Below are 21727 nucleotides of genomic sequence, written 5' to 3' on the forward strand. Positions count from 1 at the left end.
GTACTAAGGTACTTGTCACTGGATTTCAGGCAATGTTGGTATTTCTTCCTGAGTGATGGTTTCCTTTTCAGCTATTGTTCCTTACTGTAGTCTCTGACCTCCGTTCTGGCTGTAATAATTTTCTCGTTAATTTTTGTATCACCATGAACTATTTATACAGATCCAGTTGAAGATTTCAAACTTTTTAGATACAATACTTATATTTTTTTGCAGTTATTACATTAATTCATTTAAGAAATTTCCCAGTTGAATTTAAACCTGCTGAATAGTGCATTCTGTAACCTTTTCATCCTTACAACTTTGAGATAGGTTGATTTGGTTTTTGGAAGCCCCAATGTTTTCTTATCTTTAGACCCATCTGTTAAAACTTTATATAATTAGATTCCACAAACAAGGAGTCCTGCAAATTTCTGAAGATGACTATTTTAACCCTTTCAGGGTCCAAGGCCAAAATCTGAAGTCACGCACCAGTGTCCAAGAAATTTTGAAAAAAAAAAAATTATTTTTTCTTACAGAATTAAAGAGCATATTTTTGTGAAGGTAATAAAACAAAAAAAATTAGAATCTGATCAGTACTTACCGAGATACAGTGCCAAGAAGTTTGTAGAAAATGATGTGGTGGCGGCAACATCGACGAATTCCACATACGCGTATTATATTATTTTGTTGTTTTAGTTGTTTTTTCTTTTCTTTTCCAATTTTTTTCTATTCCTACTAACATTTGGGGCCTGAGAGACCAATACTGTATATAATTTATATATATAAACTCACTGTATTGAACACAATAACCGCACTAAAGTTATTATCATATTATTGTTTACCACTGTTGTTTATTACAATAAACATGCACAAATATTGTATAATACTAATGTTCTATCATATATTTACATATTTACAATCACTGGACATGGTTTTAGAACTGCTGGAGCTTGTGGAACTCCTTGAAACAAGGCACCATGCACAGAAGCACCTTACATTCCTCACACATAAACCGAGTGTCTTTGCGTCTTTGTTGCCGTCGTTTTGTTTGTGCACAGACAATGCATCTCTTCTGAGCAAATTTCTTTTGAGTTGAAGGAAGCTGTATTATGAAATGATCACCTTCTCTTCTCAAACGCTTGGGTATATTGTGATGAATTCGAGGACCATGTTGTATTGCAGGTGTTGTTACCTGGTACTTCATTATGAGTTGTCTGACAACAGACAAACAAAATTCACCATACGGTGGTCTGTTACCAGTCTTTATTTGGTACATATTATATGCATTCAGCATTGAAATGTCCATGAGATGGAAGAAAAGTTTCATGTACCACTTGTAACTCTTACGAACACAGTCAACAAAACCAATCTGCATGTCACACTTGTCAACCAAGCGCATGTTTTGTGTATAATCAATCACTGTCACTGGTTTTCGAATACGTTCATTAGTCACTCGATCAACTTTGCCACTGTCTTGCATTTCATTACGGTGAATGGTTGTCAACAATGTGACATCTCGTTTGTCATGCCACCGTAATGCCATGATGTCATTGGCAGTAAACACCTGCACGTCATCACCACGAACACCTGCGTTGAGCCTGGGCATATGTTTACGATTAGAACGCACTGTGCCACACACATCTGTCTTGTTCACTCGCATGAAATCACTGAGTAATGGGCTTGTGTACCAGTTATCGGTATATAATGTATGGCCCTTACCAAGATAAGGTGCCATCATGTTTCTCACTACGTCACCTGATATACCCAATAACATCTTGGTATCTTTCAATGTTTTACTACCCGTGTATACAACAATATCCAACACCAGGCCACTGTCACAATCACAGAGTACAAACAATTTTATACCAAAGCGGTTCCTCTTGCTCGGTATATACTGCTTGAATGACAGTCTACCTTTGAACAAAATCAAAGACTCGTCAATTACAAGATTCTTGAATGGATAAAAGTATATCCTGAACTTTTGTTTGAGATACATGAAAACATTTCTAATCTTGTATAACCTGTCACTTCTGTCAGGCCTGGTTTTGTCAGAGAAGTGCAACATACGTAAGAGTAAGATAAACCTGTTCACTGGTATTATTTCACTGAAGGATGGGGTACAAATTAGCCGATCTGTGGACCAGTATGCTTTTATATTATGCTTATAGACGTGAGGCATAAGCATTATTGTTGCAAAAAGCAAATACATTTCTGCAACAGTCGTCTCTTTCCACCTGTGTAGTCTTGACTGTGGTGATAAGATCGTATTTGCCATGGTGTACTGAAAATACTTATTACTTTCCCTGACAATAGTTTCCATCAATGGCTGGTCAAAGAATAATTCAAAGAATTCCAGTTCATTGGCCGTGGTTCCAAGGGGACAGGTAGGTAGAATTCCACTTTGCGAGTCATCAAAGTGGTGAGGGCTGGGAACAAAATTGGGATTTTGCTGCCAATCCCAGATACGGTTTGCTGGTGGATACTGGACATCATAGGCTGGTTGTACGGGTGGTTGTGGTGGGCTGGTGGGTGACGCTCCGCTTTGTCCTTGAACTGACGAGTCAGCAGCGTGGGTTCCCGCGTGGCACAGCGAGTCACGCATGGCGGTGCCACTACCACCACCAGCCCCACTAACACCATCCACTGATGTCTGTGGCCCATCCATGCCAAGTGTAGCCACATCATCCTCACTATCACTACCTAAAACGGGTGTAGGGCCACGGGATGTACTCCGGGATGTACTACGGGATGTACTCCGTCCCCTGGGCATAGCATAGGGTACACTACCCGAGCGCATGCGGCGGCGCACATACCGACGCTTCACTGGTGAATATGTTTCCTCACTATCACTACTCGAATGATCGTCGAGCGCAATAAAATCACAATCCACGTCAGAATCATCGTCATTACTGAAGTCAGAGGCCAGGCCACGGGAAAATATTAGTTTTCTCTTACGTTTAGGAACAACCGACCGTGAGTCACGAGTGCCCACACCAGAGGTAGAAGGTGGAGGATCGTCGGGGTTTTCTGCACTATTATCGATATCCTGGTCATTATTTTCGGTCACTAACTCATCAAAGCCGTAGAATTCGTCTTCATTTCCACTTCCATCAGTGTCAGAACTATCAGACAGGAAGAGGAGAGTCCCAATTTTCCGGGGAGTCAGAGCTGACTTGCGACGAGACATGGTGAACAAGGGTGACTGAGCCAGCGTTCCCACAATGCTATGCAGGCGCCTAGATTTTTTGTTTACGGCGCACACCCACCGCGCAGACCCATTCTCTCATATGTAGGCCTATGAGCGCTTTCGCGCTAAATTTGACGGCGCTAGAATTTTGGCGTAGATCTACGGTTTGGACACTCACCGACCAGCCGTAGATCTACGGGACGGACCCTGAAAGGGTTAAATGACTGGGTTACAAGAGTTCACTCATATAAACCCTTGTTTGTAAATGATGGCAAAATAATGAAGAGAATAGAAAGTTAAGAGGAGTAAATAAGGCTGCAGGTAGATCTGGATAGGCTTCAAGATGTACTAATACTATTTTGATTGTTAGATTAGTTCATCTGTTGTACTACTACTATTGGCCAAGCAAAAGTAAAGTTGGGAAGGTGGAAAAAGTTCACAGAAACAGATAAAGAAAAAGATTTTGGATTACCTCTTAAGTTCAGTCCAGTTTAGGGATAAAATTGGCCTTACTGTGAAATAATTCCCAAGAAGGGAAAACTGCATGTTTCTAGTCCCATGTTATATAAAAAATCAACTCATACATGCTGTGTTATAGCCACCATCTTGAAGAATGATGATCATTTTTTTGTAATTCTTGAAATGTTGAAGATAGCAGAAAATGTTTTAAGCAAAAATTATGAACATCTTAAAGATAGACATTTATAGTCATTGCTATTTTTATTGTAAGTGCAATGAGAAGTGAGCTACAGCTTATATAAAAGTTAGTTTTTATGCATTTCAATTTTCCATCAAAAAAATACTTGGTTGAGGTGTAATAGGAAGGAATCAATTATTAATGTATGGCCTCTTCACCTAGAAGACTTCTTATGAGGGAATTAAGGGGTTTTGTAAGATTATCAGATAAACCTGTATAATCTGCCTGTCACACCCATTCTGCCCCTCTCATACCCACCCTGCCTCTCTCTCACCCACCCTGCTTCTCACACCTACTCTGCCTTGGTCTTACCCTCCCTGTCTCTTGCTGCCTCCCTCACTACCTCCCTCCCTTACTGCCACTCTCGCTGATTCTCTGCCTCACTGACAACCTCCCTCACAAATTCATTGTCTCACTATCTACCTCCCTTCCTTGCTGTTTTACTGGGTGATCACATGTGAGTGAAAACACAGAGACCGCCTACTCAAGCAATCACACGAGAATGAATTTTTGCCGCATATAGTGAATTCTTAGTAGAAATAGGATTACTGCATATAAATGAAATTGCACATAGCAGTTCCGCATAAAATGAGGAACAGCTGTACATTATTTGTATTGTAATTAACCCTTTGAGGGTTTCGGACGTACTAGTACGGCTTACGACCCAGGGTTTTTGACGTACTAGTACACCTAAATTCTAGCGCCCTCAAATCTAGTGGGAGAAAGCTGGTAGGCCTTCATATGAAAGAATGGGTCTATGTGGTCAGTGTGCACAGTCTAAAAAAAATCCTGCAGCACACAGTGCATAATGAGAGAAAAAAAACTTTGACCGTTTTTTTGGAATAAAACAGCGACTTTGCACTGTATTTTCGTATGGTATTTATTGTTGTATTCTAGTTTTCTTGGTCTCATTTTATAGAATGGACGACATAATACAGAAATTGAGATGATTTTGACTGGTTTTACAATGAAAGATACCTTGAAATTAAGCTCAAAGTAGCAGAAATGTTCGATTTTTACCAAATTTCAAAAGTAAACAAATCGTGCCAAGCGTGCAATACACGTCAACTGGTGAGTCTAATATTCTTTCACAAGTGCGCCAATAATATTTATACCATTTTTTACACTAATGCAGTAGTCTGCATAACAGTAAATCTTATATTTTTTTGTGAGAATAAAAATTCAAAGTGGAAAGCAAAAGAATATAAGAGGGGCCTTGAGACATGACTGATGACCAGAGGAAATGTCATTTTAGTGCCAGGAATGTCTTTCTTGTTTATTCTGGACCCTATTCGGAAATTGGCATCTTTTGAAATTTGTATGAAATTGGCAAAATTGCTAAATTCTGACCACTGTACTGGATAGTTGAATTTCATAAATGGATGGTTTCTTGCACCCATTCGATAGAAAAAATGGAGTTCTAGCGAAATATTCATGTTTTTTGTCGACTAGTACAGTGGAATTGGCCGAAAATGGGGCTCAAAGTGGGCAAAATCGCTGATGCGTAAATATCCCGAGACCGCTAACTTCGTGAGAGCATAATTCCGTAAGTTTTCCATCAAATTTCAAACTTTTGGTGTCCTTATGATCGGGAAAAGATTCTCTATCTTTTCATAAGAGAATTTTTTTTTTTTTTTTTTTAAATTTGGCCGACCCTGAGAACGAGTTTCGGAGAGGGCCTGTCGACCCTCAAAGGGTTAATAATTGTTTGCTAGCATAATACTGCTACATAATAACATTTTAAGTATTTAATATAAATTATTGCTTGGAGATGTAAGGAACATATGCATTCAAACAGACATCTCACATTTTCATGATTAGCAAATTGTATAAACAAGATATCATGGGTACAAACCCAGGTTGGCCTTTTTGGTGTAGGGGTAAAATTGTGGGCATGTTACATGAATAACAAGGATTTTGGGGCACCTAAAATGGACTGTAGAGAAACTATTACATCCCCCCCCCCAACAAACTGGTCGTATCCCACCAAGGCAGGGTGGCCCAAAAAAATAAACAAAAGTTTCTCTTTTTAAATTTAGTAATTTATATACTGAAGGGGTTACTAGCCCCTTGCCCTGGCATTTTAGTCGCCTCTTACAACACACATGGCTTACGGAGGAAGAATTCTGTTTCACTTCCCCATGGAGATAAGAGGAAATAAACAACAAGAACTAGAAAGAAAATAGCAGAAAACCCGGAGGGGGGTGTATATACTTGTATATGCTTGTACATGTATGTGTGGTGTGATCTAAGCGTAAGTAGAAGTAGCAAGACGTACCTGAAATCTTGCATGTTCATGAGACCGAAAAAAGGACACCAGCAATCCTACCATCATGTAAAACAATTACAGGCTTTCGTTTTACACTCACTTGGCAGGATGGTAGTACCTCCCTGGGCGGTTGCTGTCTACCAACCTAAAACTATTACATATATGCTACATATTTTATATAGAGCAATGATGGTACTAACAACTGGAAAAGTACATCATAGAAAAAACATTTCACAGTACTTTAATAGAAATTCGACATGATACAAAAGCTAGGGTTAACTAATACAGTAATTAAAAATAGAATACTGTAATCATAAGATCATGCTAGGGGTGGACCAGAGCTCCACTTTGTCACCAAGCTTGTTAGCCATTTACCCCTAAAGATCAATTTTTAGATCTGGAGCCTGTTGAGTTTTAAGATTTGTATACTGCACAAGTCTCAGTGTGATAACTTCAGGATTTCCAAATACAGTATTTTATTTTATGGGAGATTCTAAAGAAAAATTGCAAAGTTTAGTGGACGAGTTTGGGAGTGTGTGTAAAGGTAGAAAGTTGAAAGTGAACATAGAAAAGGTAAGGTGATGAGGGTATCAAATGATTTAGATAAAGAAAAATTGGATATCAAATTGGGGAGGAAGAGTATGGAAGAAGTGAATGTTTTCAGATACTTGGGAGTTGACGTGTCAGAGGATGGATTTATGAAGGATGAGGTTAATCATAGAATTGATGAGGGGAAAAAAGGCGAGTGGTGTGTTGAGGTATATGTGGAGACAAAAAACATTATCTATGGAGGCAAAGAAGGGAATGTATGAAAGTATAGTAGTACCAACACTCTTATATGGGTGTGAAGCTTGGGTTGTGAATGCAGCAGCGAGGAGGCGGTTGGAGGCAGTGGAGATGTCCTGTCTAAGGGCAATGTGTGATGTAAATATTATGCAGAAAATTCAGAGTGTGGAAATTAGGAGAAGGTGTGGAGTTAATAAAAGTATTAGTCAGAGGGCTGAAGAGGGGTTGAGGTGGTTTGGTCATTTAGAGAGAATGGATCAAAGTAGAATGACATGGAGAGCGTATAAATCTATAGGGTAAGGAAGGCGGGGTAGGGGTTGTCCTCGAAAAGTTTGGAAGGAAGGGGTAAGGGAGGTCTTTTGGGTGAGGGGCTTGGACTTCCAGCAGGCGTGCGTGAGCGTGTTCGATAGGTGTGAATGGAGACAAATGGTATTTGGGACCTGACGATCTGTTGGAGTGTGAGCAGGGTAATATTTAGTGAAGGGATTCAGGGAAACCGGTTATTTTTATATAGCCGGACTTGAGTCCTGGAAATGGGAAGTACAATGCCTGCACTTTAAAGGAGGGGTTCGGGATATTGGCAGTTTAGAGGGATATGTTATGTATCTTTAAACATATATGTTTCTAAGCTGTTGTGTTCTGAGCACCTCTGCAAAAACAGTGATTATGTGTGAGTGAGGTGAAAGAGTTGAATGGTGATGAAAGTATTTTCTTTTTGGGTCACCCTGCCTCGGTGGGAGACGGCCTACTTGTTAAAAAAAAAAAAGTACAGGGATTTTATTTACTGAAATATTGACAAATAAAAATAGCTTGATGTACATGTACTTTGCAAAATTTTTCACATTGAATATGCAGTAAATACACAGTAAAACCTCAAATTAACAAGGCTTATATTCCTATGATATACTGTATCTGTGATTGGTTTTGAGAGTTTATCAACTCCCACTTCCTGGCCTGGGGCCAGGTTTTTCTGTTGATTGGCTGATCAACCAAGGTATTGCTGTTAGTGACCTGCTGGCCTGCATAGTCTTCACACACATTGCTTGATCTGGCACTTAGGCAAGGTAGTAGTCCTGTTTCCTGTTGAAGATTTTACACTTGTTCTGACAAGATTTCTGGTGGTAGTAGGCTGAATAGTCATGGATCATGGATGTTGTGCCCATGGCATAACATCCTGCTTTTCACTCGGTTTATTTTAAACTTCCTGCATCTCTCTCCACCACCACCACCCACCACCACCACCACCCACCACCACCACCACCACCCACCACCACCACCACCCACCACCACCACCACCCACCACCACCACCACCACCACCACCACCACCACCAACCACCAACCACCAACCACCACCACCACCACCACCCCCAACCACCACCACCACCATCACCACCACCACCACCACCACCCCCACCACCACCACCACCCACCACCACCACCACCACCACCACCACCACCACCACCACCGACCACTACCACCCACCACCACCCACCACCACCCACCACCACCCACCACCACCACACCACCACCACCACCACCACCCACCACCACCACCCACCACCACCACCCACCACCACCCACCCACCACCACCCACCACCACCCACCACCACCACCACCACCACCCACCACCACCACCACCCACCACCACCACCACCACCCACCACCACCACCACCACCACCACCACCCACCACCACCACCACCACCCCACCACCACCACCACCCACCACCACCCACCACCACCACCCACCACCACCACCCACCACCACCACCAACCACCCACTACTACTACTACTACCTCTTCCTCTTCCTTCCTCTCCCTCCTCCTCCTTCATCTTCTTTTTATAAATGCATATAAATACTTGATAAGTTTACACTAACATACATTAAGTTAGCAATAGAACTAGGCATTAAAAAATAAAAAAGTAAAATACACATACGTATATTACACTCATTACTTTCCTTAAAATAGTTGTAGTCTTAATGTAGAGCGAGATGAATAGTATTTCTTTCTTTCTTTCAACACACCGGCCATATCCCACCAAGGCAGGGTGGCCCAAAAAGAAAAACAAAACTTTCTCTTTTAAATTTAGTAATTTATACGGGAGAAGGGGTTACTAGCCCCTTGCTCCTGGCATTTTAGTCGCCTCTTACAACACGCATGGCTTACGAAGGAAGAATTCTGTTCCACTTACCCATGGAGAATGAGTAGTATTTATTGTAAGAAATCAAGTGTGGTATGTATGGTTGCTAGCCAGGCAACCCCCACCCACACAATATTTTATGACATTTAAAGATTCCCAGAGCGATAAAATGCATATACAGTTCACTCATTACTTACCTTAAAATATTTGTAGCCTTAATGTAGGGTCAGAGGTGAGTAAATGAGATAAAATGAATAAACGAGAGAGAGAATGAGTACGAGAGAGGACATGCGCGGAGTTTTGTAAACAAACCAAGTATACGCGCCAGGTCTGTTTACAAGTTGTCTCCACATTGATACAGTAGAATACATAAAGAGCAACACTCCCATTCTCATGTAACACCATTTTTAGAAAAAATTACGCCCTGAGTAAAGGTATACGAAAGGAATAATTTTTTACTGTTATCCCCAGTAACACATTTTCTCTGGTGTTGGACTAGAGAAAACATTATTCTTGCCGTCACTCGTACGTGTTGTCTGCCTACCGCATCTCATGTTTATGTTAGTTTATTCTACTGTGAAGTGTATTGATCATGTTTATATGTTACGTATCATGTTTATTATATAATTTTGAAAAAATATCATAAATGGATTAACGAAAATTTATACTGTATATACTATTAACGTAATATACAACATTTAACCCTTAAACTGTCCAAGCAGATCTATGTTCACATGCATAGTGCTTCAAAAGTAGATCTATGTTTTTTTACATATTTTCAAATATAACAAAAAAAAAGTAGATCAAAGTTTTTTTTTACACATTTTCAAATGTAAAAAGAAAAGAAGATCTACTTTTTTACATACTTTCAAATGTTGAAAAAACGTAGATCTACGTTTGGACAGTTTAAGGGTTAATGAGACTCGGTGATTATTATTAATATCATCATCATTACCAATTTGGCATCTCAAGACGTAAGACACTCTTACTGATTTTTATTTGTACCTGCATGCCAACACAGTGTGTAAGTTTATTTAGATACAGGTATACATAAGTACATATAATTATCAGAGTATAGTATATAAAATATGCAATGACTTTTAAAACACTTGAAATTTTGGAGTTTCCAGACAACAGAGAGACGCGGTGCTCACAGAGATTTGTAAACAAACTGGGTTGGGCGCGGTGACCATATCAGAAAGTCAGTTGGGGGGAGCCATATAACAAGTTTTGGTCATAATTTGAAATGTCTGTATTAGCGGAACACTGTAAAGCGGGGCCCTACTGTTGTATATTATCAGGTAGATCTCTCTTCTGCTCCAGAGAATAGTAGAATTCACATACACAAAATTTTGAAGGAAATCATATTGTCAGCTATCAATTTACGATGATTAGCTAAGCTACAACTTACTGGTCATTGCCACAACTCTCACGTGATGTAAGCAGTTTTATGAGATTTCCTTCCCTAAAATCATTGTACACTGTTGCAAAATGGTGCTGCATACAAACTTTTGAAAATGTGATTATTAATACTGTTAAAAGGCTAAGCTTGTCAAATGCTTTACAATTCTATATTTTGTATTTAAATTTTCTGAAATTTTAAGAAATGTGTAATTCTTTTCTAGATGTCAGGTCAGTGACAAAAGTACCCTTAAAGAAACTATATAAAAACTAAGGGAAGGTGGAGTAGGGGGTCACCCTAGGAAAGGTTGGAGGGAGGGGTTAAAGGAGATTTTGTGTGCAAGGGGCAATGACTTCCTGCAAGCATGTGTGAGCATGTTAGATAGGAGCAAATGGAGACCAAGGGTTTTTAGGACTTGATGTGCTGTTGGAGTGTGAAGGGAGTCATGGAAACTGGCAGATTGGACTTGAGTCATGGAGATGGGAAGTACAGTGTTTGCACCCTGAAGGAGGGGTGTTAATGTTGCAGTTTTATAACTGTAATGTAAGCGTGCCTCTGGTAAGACAGTGATGGAGTGAATGATGAGTTTTTCTTTTCCGGGCCACCCTGCCTTAGTGGGAGAAGGCCGATGTGTTGTGTATCTTTATACGTATATGCTTCTAAACTGTTGTGTTCTGAGCACCTCTGCAAAAACAGTGATTGTGTGAGTGAGGTGAAAGTGTTGAATGATGAAAGTATTTTCTTTTTCGGGATTTTCTTTCTTTTTGGGTCACCCTGCCTCGGTGGGAGACGGCCGACTCGTTGAAAAAAATAAAAAAAAATATATATATATACACACATATATATATACAATATATATATATATATATATATACATATATATATATATATATATACATATATATATATATATATATATACACATAAAGTGGGAGTTGTCACAGTTGCTCTTTGCTGATGACACTGTGCTCTTGGGAGATTCTGAAGAGAAGTTGCAGAGATTGGTGGATGAATTTGGTAGGGTGTGCAAAAGAAGAAAATTGAAAGTGAATACAGGAAAGAGTAAGGTTATGAGGATAACAAAAAGATTAGGTGATGAAAGATTGGATATCAGATTGGAGGGAGAGAGTATGGAGGAGGTGAATGTATTCAGATATTTGGGAGTGGACGTGTCAGCGGATGGGTCTATGAAAGATGAGGTGAATCATAGAATTGATGAGGGGAAAAGGGTGAGTGGTGCACTTAGGAGTCTGTGGAGACAAAGAACTTTGTCCTTGGAGGCAAAGAGGGGAATGTATGAGAGTATAGTTTTACCAACGCTCTTATATGGGTGTGAAACATGGGTGATGAATGTTGCAGCGAGGAGAAAGCTGGAGGCAGTGGAGATGTCATGTCTGAGAGCAATGTGTGGTGTGAATATAATGCAGAGAATTCGTAGTTTGGAAGTTAGGAGGAGGTGCGGGATTACCAAAACTGTTGTCCAGAGGGCTGAGGAAGGGTTGTTGAGGTGGTTCGGACATGTGGAGAGAATGGAGCGAAACAATAACTTCAAGAGTGTATCAGTCTGTAGTGGAAGGAAGGCGGGGTAGGGGTCGGCCTAGGAAAGGTTGGAGGGAGGGGGTAAAGGAGGTTTTGTGTGCGAGGGGCTTGGACTTCCAGCAGGCATGCGTGAACGTGTTTGATAGGAGTGAATGGAGACAAATGGTTTTTAATACTTGACGTGCTGTTGGAGTGTGAGCAAAGTAACATTTATGAAGGGGTTCAGGGAAAACGGCAGGCCGGACTTGAGTCCTGGAGATGGGAAGTACAGTGCCTGCACTCTGAAGGAGGGGTGTTAATGTTGCAGTTTAAAAACTGTAGTGTAAAGCACCCTTCTGGCAAGACAGTGATGGAGTGAATGATGGTGAAAGTTTTTCATTTTCGGGCCACCCTGCCTTGGTGGGAATCGGCCAGTGTGATAATAAAAAAAAATATAATACACCTACCATCCGACTTACAACCGAGTTCGGTTCCGAGAAACCGGTCGTAAGTCGAACTTTACTACTGAATATCAACAAAACATTTTTGTAATGACTTTATTTTATTGTTTTATTTTGGTATTTCATGTTTTACTTTTTTATGCTGTTAGTACTGTATTTTATACTGTAAGGTTTAGGATAAACACTGTGTACAACACAAATACTTGTTTATTTCCCAGAAATTTGGCATATATATATATATATATATATATATATATATATATATATATATATATATATATATATATTATATATATTATATATATATTATATATATTATATATATATATATATATATATATATATATATATATATATATATATATATAAAACTTTAATAATGATGTTTTGCATTTAACCCTTTCAGGGTCCAAGGCCCAAATCTGGAGTCACGCACCAGTGTCCAAGATATTTCAAAAAAAAAATTTGTTATTTTTTCTTATGAAATCGTAGAGAATCTTTTTGTGAAGGTAATAAAACAAAAAGTACGAAAATTGGTGGAAAATTGACGAAATTATGCTCTCGCGAATTTTGATGTGTCAGCGATATTTACAAATCGGCGAGTTTGCCGACTTTGACTCCCATTTTAGGCCAATTACATTATTCCAATCAACCAAATTCTTAGCTATTTCACTAGTATTACTTCTATTCTATCGATTGAGCACAAGAAATCGCCAAGTCAACTGTTTCAACTACAAAATAAAGTGATCGGAAATTGTTAATTTGGCCAATTTAACACAAAGTTCAAAATATTCCAATTTCAAAATAGGCTCCAGAATAAACAATGTAGGTATTCCTGGCACTAAACTAACATTTCCTCTGTTCATTAGTTATGTTTTGAGGCTTTACAAATAAATTCCATTTTCATTTTTTATTCACATAATGAATTTTTATTCACACCAAAAAATAGAAGATTTACTGTTATGCAATACTGTAATAATTGTATAAATATCATCACCATATTTGTGAATGTATATTAGACCCACCAGCTGATGTGTATTAGACGTGTGAGGTCGTTTGTTTAATCTTGAATATCGGCAAAAAATTAACATTTCCGCTACTTTGAGCTCAGTTTCAAGCCATTTCCAATGCTAAAACCAATCAAAATCATCTCTATTTCTGTAATATGTCTTCCATTCTATCAAATGAGACCAAGAAATCGCAAATACAACTATAAAAAACATACGAAAAAACACTGCAAAGTTGCTGTTTTAATCGAAAAATCATGATTTCATTTTTTTTCTCTCATTATGCACAGTGTGCTGCAGGATCTGTTTTATGTGGTGCACACATACCACATAGATGTATTCTCTCATATCTAGGCCCAAATGTACCACTCACAGTTTATCAGAGTGAGCTGAGCTCATGGCGTAGATCTACGGTTTGGACCCTGAACATAAAGCCGTAGATCTACGGGACGGACCCTGAAAGGGTTAAAATTTAATTTCATAGATAAATTAGGCACATGTAATACTGGGTACATCAGTAAGACAAGACACAGGCAGTGAAGTTTTTTTTTAATGTTGATTTAGAGATAAATGCATAAACAATTTGAATACTATTAATATCTTTACAACTCTTCCCTCTAGTCCGAAGCCAAAAAGAGGACAGCCTCAGGGGCGTGGTAGAAAAAAGTCATGGTAAGTATGTGTAGACCATTGTAGTAATGGGACTGTTAAAAAGCTGTAACAAGTGTGTGTGTGTAAATTACAGTAGTTAGTCAAGAGATTATTAAAAGCCATGATAAGTGTGTGTAAACTACTATAGTAGTTGAGAGACTTTAAAAGCAATCGAAAGTGTGTGTGTGTGTGTGTAAACTACAGTACTGTAGTAGGTATGAGATAACATTGTAAAGAAATGCCAAATGTGGGCCAACAGTGAATAACAAATATAAACATTGGAATGAAGTTGAATACTATAAGTTAAGATCAATTGGAGCTGAAGGTATTCTGAAGTTTGGGTACATCTGATCTGTCTCATCCTTAAAATCTAAGGGAAAGTTTCAGAGGAACAATTCTGAAAGATTATTGTACTAATCAAATAAAAATTGGCACTCAGGAATGCCTGTAGCCTGTTAACCTTACTCCTCTGATACACGTACAGTATAGCATGTAAGTTATGTTTTGGATAAAGTTATCAGGTCAAGTATTGGTGTTAAACACAGAGATTACTTAAAGATTTTGATAGAAATTGCCCTCATCACATGGCACCAGTTAAACCCATATGATCACTCGCTAGTAAGAATTCATTTGTGACTCGTTTCATTGCACTCTTGTAATTAAGTGCATTACTTTGCACCAGCATAAACACAAGGCTTATGGTTATAAATATTGCCATAATTATACTTTGCACTTTCTGTCAAATGAGTGAAATACTGCGTACAAGGAAAGACTCAGAGGTGGATAATGACATTTGCATTCTGATTCAAATGACTATTGGTGCCCATGTCATTTTCTGAGTAAGAAAACTAACAGTCCAATTTTCCAAGGAATCGGTTGCAAAGCTTTAGACTTTGACAGTAGTAGTAGTAGCAGTAGTGTAGACAAAAGTTGTTTACAAGGTGTTAGTAGGTAGAAGAGTGATGAGATATGATGCAAGTGCAGTATTCTAAAAGGAAAAAATCAATAAAAAAATTATGTACAAAGTATATAATATTTTTTTTTTTTTTATTATCACACTGGCCGATTCCCACCAATGCAGGGTGGCCCGAAAAAGAAAAACTTTCACCATCATTCACTCCATCACTGTCTTGCCAGAAGGGTGCTTTACACTATAGTTTTTAAACTGCAACATTAACACCCCTCCTTCAGAGTGCAGGCACTGTACTTCCCATCTCCAGGACTCAAGTCCGGCCTGCCGGTTTCCCTGAATCCCTTCATAAATGTTACTTTGCTCACACTCCAACAGCACGTCAAGTATTAAAAACCATTTGTCTCCATTCACTCCTATCAAACACGCTCATGCATGCCTCCTGGAAGTCCAAGCCCCTCGCACACAAAACCTCCTTTACCCCCTCCCTCCAACCTTTCCTAGGCCGACCCCTACCCCGCCTTCCTTCCACTACAGACTGATACACTCTTGAAGTCATTCTGTTTCGCTCCATTCTCTCTACATGTCCGAACCACCTCAACAACCCTTCCTCAGCCCTCTGGACAACAGTTTTGGTAATCCCGCACCTCCTCCTAACTTCCAAACTACGAATTCTCTGCATTATATTCACACCACACATTGCCCTCAGACATGACATCTCCACTGCCTCCAGCCTTCTCCTCGCTGCAACATTCATCACCCACGCTTCACACCCATATAAGAGCGTTGGTAAAACTATACTCTCATACATTCCCCTCTTTGCCTCCAAGGACAAAGTTCTTTGTCTCCACAGACTCCTAAGTGTACCACTCACTCTTTTTCCCTCATCAATTCTATGATTCACCTCATCTTTCATAGACCCATCCGCTGACACGTCCACTCCCAAATATCTGAATACGTTCACCTCCTCCATACTCTCTCCCTCCAATCTGATATTCAATCTTTCATCACCTAATCTTTTTGTTATCCTCATAACCTTACTCTTTCCTGTATTCACCTTTAATTTTCTTCTTTTGCACACCCTACCAAATTCATCCACCAATCTCTGCAACTTCTCTTCAGAATCTCCCAAGAGCACAGTGTCATCAGCAAAGAGCAGCTGTGACAACTCCCACTTTGTGTGTGATTCTTTATCTTTTAACTCCACGCCTCTTGCCAAAACCCTCGCATTTACTTCTCTTACAACCCCATCTATAAATATATTAAACAACCACGATGACATCACACATCCTTGTCTAAGGCCTACTTTTACTGGGAAAAAAATTTCCCTCTTTCCTACATACTCTAACTTGAGCCTCACTATCCTCGTAAAAACTCTTCACTGCTTTCAGTAACCTACCTCCTACACCATACACTTGCAACATCTGCCACATTGCCCCCCTATCCACCCTGTCATACGCCTTTTCCAAATCCATAAATGCCACAAAGACCTCTTTAGCCTTATCTAAATACTGTTCACTTATATGTTTCACTGTAAACACCTGGTCCACACACCCCCTACCTTTCCTAAAGCCTCCTTGTTCATCTGCTATCCTATTCTCCGTCTTACTCTTAATTCTTTCAATTATAACTCTACCATACACTTTACCAGGTATACTCAAAAGACTTTTTTATCACACTGGCCGATTCCCACCAAGGCAGGGTGGCCCGAAAAAGAAAAACTTTCACCATCATTCACTCCATCACTGTCTTGCCAGAAGGGTGCTTTACACTACAGTTTTTAAACTGCAACATTAACACCAACATTATCCCCCTATATTTTTTGAACTCTCTTTTGTCCCCTTTGCCTTTATACAAAGGAACTATGCATGCTCTCTGCCAATCCCTAGGTACCTTACCCTCTTCCATACATTTATTAAATAATTGCACCAACCACTCCAAAACTATATCCCCACCTGCTTTTAACATTTGTCTTTATCCCATCAATCCTGGCTGCATTACCCCCTTTCATTTTACCTACTGCCTCATGAACTTCCCCCACACTCACAACTGGCTCTTCCTCACTCCTACAAGATGTTATTCCTCCTTGCCCTATACACGAAATCACAGCTTCCCTATCTTCATCAACATTTAACAATTCCTCAAAATATTCCCTCCAACTTCCCAATACCTCTAACTCTCCATTTTTAACTGACAAATCCATTTGTTCTCTAGGCTTCCTTAACTTGTTAATCTCACTCCAAAACTTTTTCTTATTTTCAACAAAATTTGTTGATAACATCTCACCCACTCTCTCATTTGCTCTCTTTTTACATTGCTTCACCACTCTCTTAACCTCTCTCTTTTTCTCCATATACTCTTCCTTCCTTGCATCACTTCTACTTTGTAAAAACTTCTCATATGCTAACTTTTTCTCCCTTACTACTCTCTTTACATCATCATTCCACCAATCGCTCCTCTTCTCTCCCGCACCCACTTTCCTGTAACCACAAACACTACATTTTTAAACCTACCCCATACCTCTTCGACCCATCTATCCTCCAATAGCTGTTTATGTCTTACCCTAACTGCCTCCTCTTTTAGTTTATAAACCTTCACCTCTCTCTTCCCTGATGCTTCTATTCTCCTTGTATCCCATCTACCTTTTACTCTCAGTGTAGCTACAACTAAAAAGTGATCTGATGTATCTGTGGCCCCTCTATAAACATGTACATCCTGAAGTCTACTCAACAGTCTTTTATCTTTTTATTTATTTATTTATTTATTATAAATTTGTGCACACATACAGAGGTACAAAAAAAATACAGATAAGAGCAGTATGCCAAAGCCACTTATACTATGCATAGCATTACGGGCTGGCTTAAAATTAACTTAAGATTAATTAAGCAATGATGAAGTCAGTGATAAAACATTAATGTAAACAGATTACTATAAAGCACAAGTGAGTATTACAAAGACAGGTCATATGAAGGATTCTGTTAGGTAGTGTATTTAAAAAATAATAAAGTTAGATTGGGTTTTAGGTTTAACATTTATGTGATATAATTGTGAGAAACATTTAAGATATACAATTTATAAGGTTCAGTTATTCAGTATTTATTTGGTTTTGGGTGAGTAAGTGATCTTTGAGTAGAGACTTGAATTTATAAACAGGTAGTGTTTCTTTTATATTTACAGGTAATGAATTCCAGATTTTAGGGCCTTTTATGTGCATTGAGTTTTTGCATAGTGTGAGATGAACACGAGGAACATCAAAGAGTGATCTGTGCCTTGTGTTATGGTCATGTGTTCTGTTGAGGTTGGCAAGGAGATGTTTGAGGGGAGGGTTAATATCAGAGTTAAGTGTTCTATGTATGTAATAGGTGCAGTAATAAGTATGGATGTTTTGTATGGTGAGTAGGTTTAGTGTATTGAATATTGGTGGAGTGTGCTGCCTGTAGTGAGAATTTGTTATCATTCTAACTGCAGCCTTTTGTTGGGTAATTAGTGGTCTGAGATGGTTAACTGTTGTTGAGCCCCATGCACAAATTCCATAGGTGAGATAGGGGTAAATAAGAGAGTGATATAGGGCCAGGAGGGCTGACTGTGGAACATAGTACCGTATCTTCGATAGTATGCCTACAGTCTTGGAAATTTTCTTAGAAATTTGTTGTATATGTGTATGAAATTTGAGTCTATTATCAAGGTGGATTCCTAAGAATTTTCCCTCTGTTAGCTTTGTGATAGGTGATCCGTTTATCATTATGTTAAGAGGGACATCTGTAGCTCTGTTACCAAACTGAATGAAGTAGGTTTTGTCAATGTTTAGTGTAAGTTTGTTAGTCCTCATCCAGGTAGATATTTTCTGTAATTCGGTATTTACAGTATTGGCTAGTGTGACTGGGCTCGGGTGAGAGAAGACGTATGTAGTGTCATCTGCAAATAGTGTGGGTTTGAGTAATTGCGAAGCATTTGGAAGGTCATTTATGTATAGGAGAAAGAGAAGAGGGCCAAGGACACTTCCCTGTGGGACACCAACTGTAATTGGTTGCGCAGAAGAGTTTGCCCCATTTGCGTACACATATTGGCTTCTGTTGCTGAGGTATGACTTGAGGTAATTGAGGGAGTGCCCTCTTATACCATAGTGTGACAATTTTACGTGGAGCAAGTCATGGTCAACTGTATCAAAAGCTTTACGTAAGTCAATGAAGATCCCCAGTGGGACTTCTTTTTTCTCTATTGCAGTGTATATATGTTCTAGCATGTGTATAATAGCATCATTAGTATTTTTATTAGGCCTGAATCCAAATTGGCAGGGGTTGAGTATGTTTTGGGAGATAAGGTAGGAGTAGATTCGTTTATGAATTAGTTTTTCAAAGATTTTTGAGAGAGGGTGTAAGTTGGATATTGGCCTATAGTTATTCAACTCTGTTTGGTCTCCTCCTTTGTGGATCGGGGTGACCCTTGCTATTTTGAGTACTGTAGGGAAGGTGGAGGATTCAATGGATTTGTTAAAGAGTGTTGCAATGATTGGAGATAGCACTTGTGACACTTTTTTATATATAAAGGGTGGTAAGGTACTTAAATCTCCTGCCTTGTTTTTTAGTGCATTGATAATAAGGGAGACTTCGTATGGGTTAGTCGGAGCTAGGAACAGTGTGTTCGGGTAGTTGCCGGTGAGGTAGTTATTTGGTGGGGTATCTGAGCTTGGGATTTTATGGGCAAGGTTTTGTCCTATAGTGGAGAAGAAATCATTGAGTCTGTTTGCTGTTTCTGTTGGTGGGAGTTGGGGTTCATCTGATTTTGCTAATTTTATTTCGCTATTTCGTGATATCTTTTTTGTTCCCAGAATTTCAGATAGTGTTTTCCAGGTCTTTTTTATATCACCTCGTAAGTTGGATAATCTGTTCTCATAATACAATTTTTTTGCCCTTCTTATCAGGCTGGTTAGGATTGACGAGTAACGTTTTGTTTGGTCTCTGGTTATGTGACCCATTCTGTACTGTTTTTCATATTGGTGTTTTGTATTGGTGTTTTGTATCTACCAATACATAATCCAACAAACTATTGTCATTTCGCCCTACATCATATCTTGTATACTTATTTATCCTCTTTTTCTTAAAATATGTATTACCTATAACTAAACCCCTTTCCATACAAAGTTCAATCAAAGGGCTCCCATTATCATTTGCACCTGGCACCCCAAACTTACCTACCACACCCTTTCTAAAAGTTTCTCCTACTTTAGCATTCAGGTCCTCTACCACAATTGCTCTCTCACTTGGTTCAAAGGTTCCTATACATACACTTAACATCTCCCAAAATTTCTCTCTCCTCTCTACATTCCTCTCTTCTCCAGGTGCATACACGCTTATTATGACCCACTTTTCGCATCCAACCTTTACTTTAATCCACATAATCCTTGAATTTACACATTTATATTCACTTTTCTCCTTCCATAACTGATCCTTCAACATTACTGCTACCCCTTCCTTAGCTCTAACTCTCTCAGATACTCCAGATTTAATCCCATTTATTTCTCCACACCGAAACTCTCCTACCCCTTTCAGCTTTGTTTCACTTAGGGCCAGGACATCCAACTTCTTTTCATTCATAACATCAGCAATCATCTGTTTCTTGCCATCTGCACTACATCCATGCACATTCAAGCATCCCAGTTTTATAAAGTTTTTCTTCTTCTCTTTTTTAGTAAATGTCTACAGAAGGGGTTACTAGCCCATCACTCCCGGCATTTTAGTCGCCTCATACGACACGCATAGCTTACGGAGGAAAGATTCTTTTCCACTTCCCCATGGACAATAGAAGAAATAAAGAAGAACAAGAGCTATTTAGAAAAAAGGAGAAAAACCTAGATGTATGTATATATATATATGCATGTGCGTGTCTGTGAAGTGTGACCAAAGTGTAAGTAGGAGTAGCAAGATATGCCTGTTATCTAGCATGTTTATGAGATAGAAAAAGACACCAGCAATCCTACCATCATGCAAAACAGTTACAGGTTTCTGTTTCACAGTCATCTGGCAGGACGGTAGTACTTTCCTGGGTGGTTGCTGTCTACCAACCTACTACCTGATTTAAATATATTTGCCATACTGTATGTGAGCAAAAGGCACTGTAATTTTTCAGAAAGTAAAGAAGTCTTTAGGTTAAGATTGAGTGTTTTATAAATATCCAGCAATTTTGTTTGTCTCTCTCTTCAGGAATGTCAGGATATGGGTCGGGTTATTGGCCACTGAAAAGCTTTGCCAACTTCATGGCATTCAAATTTATCTTTTTAACTTTGGTTTTAGACAAAATATCGAGCTATTTGATCTCGGTTAAAGAATAACTTACAGTTGTAATATTGTGTTGGTTTAAGCATACAAATATGAAGTATGTACTTAGGCATGCAAATATGAAGTACACCTACCATCCGACTTACGACCTGCTCGACATACGACCATTCGACTTACGACCGTGTTTTCTATGCCAAATTTCTGAGAAATAAACAACTGTTTGTGTTGTACACAGTGTTTATCCTAAACCTTACAGTATAAAATACAGTACTAACAGCATAAAAAGTAAAGTATAAAATGAAATACCAAAATAAAACGATAAAATAAAGTCATTACAAAAATGTGATGTTGATATTCAGTAGTAAGGTTCGACTTACACCGGTTTGTCGGAACCAAACTCAGTCGTAAGTCGGATGGTACCTGTACTTGCTTTTATGTTG

The 21727-nt window shown here is 39.0% G+C and overlaps 1 protein-coding gene across 3 annotated transcripts in view; it reads left to right on the top strand.

Moving 5' to 3' along the window:
- SA1 (stromal antigen) overlaps positions 1-21727 on the top strand; it is a 219519-nt gene that overhangs the window by 181667 nt on the left and 16125 nt on the right. For all 3 annotated transcript variants that reach the window (XM_070084815.1, XM_070084818.1, XM_070084817.1), the window contains exon 21: positions 14073-14123. In XM_070084815.1, the coding sequence (XP_069940916.1) occupies positions 14073-14123 (51 nt within the window). The remainder of the gene's footprint in view (positions 1-14072; positions 14124-21727) is intronic.

The sequence above is a fragment of the Cherax quadricarinatus genome, chromosome 14, assembly GCF_038502225.1.
Source record: "Cherax quadricarinatus isolate ZL_2023a chromosome 14, ASM3850222v1, whole genome shotgun sequence".
Taxonomy (NCBI): domain Eukaryota; kingdom Metazoa; phylum Arthropoda; class Malacostraca; order Decapoda; family Parastacidae; genus Cherax; species Cherax quadricarinatus.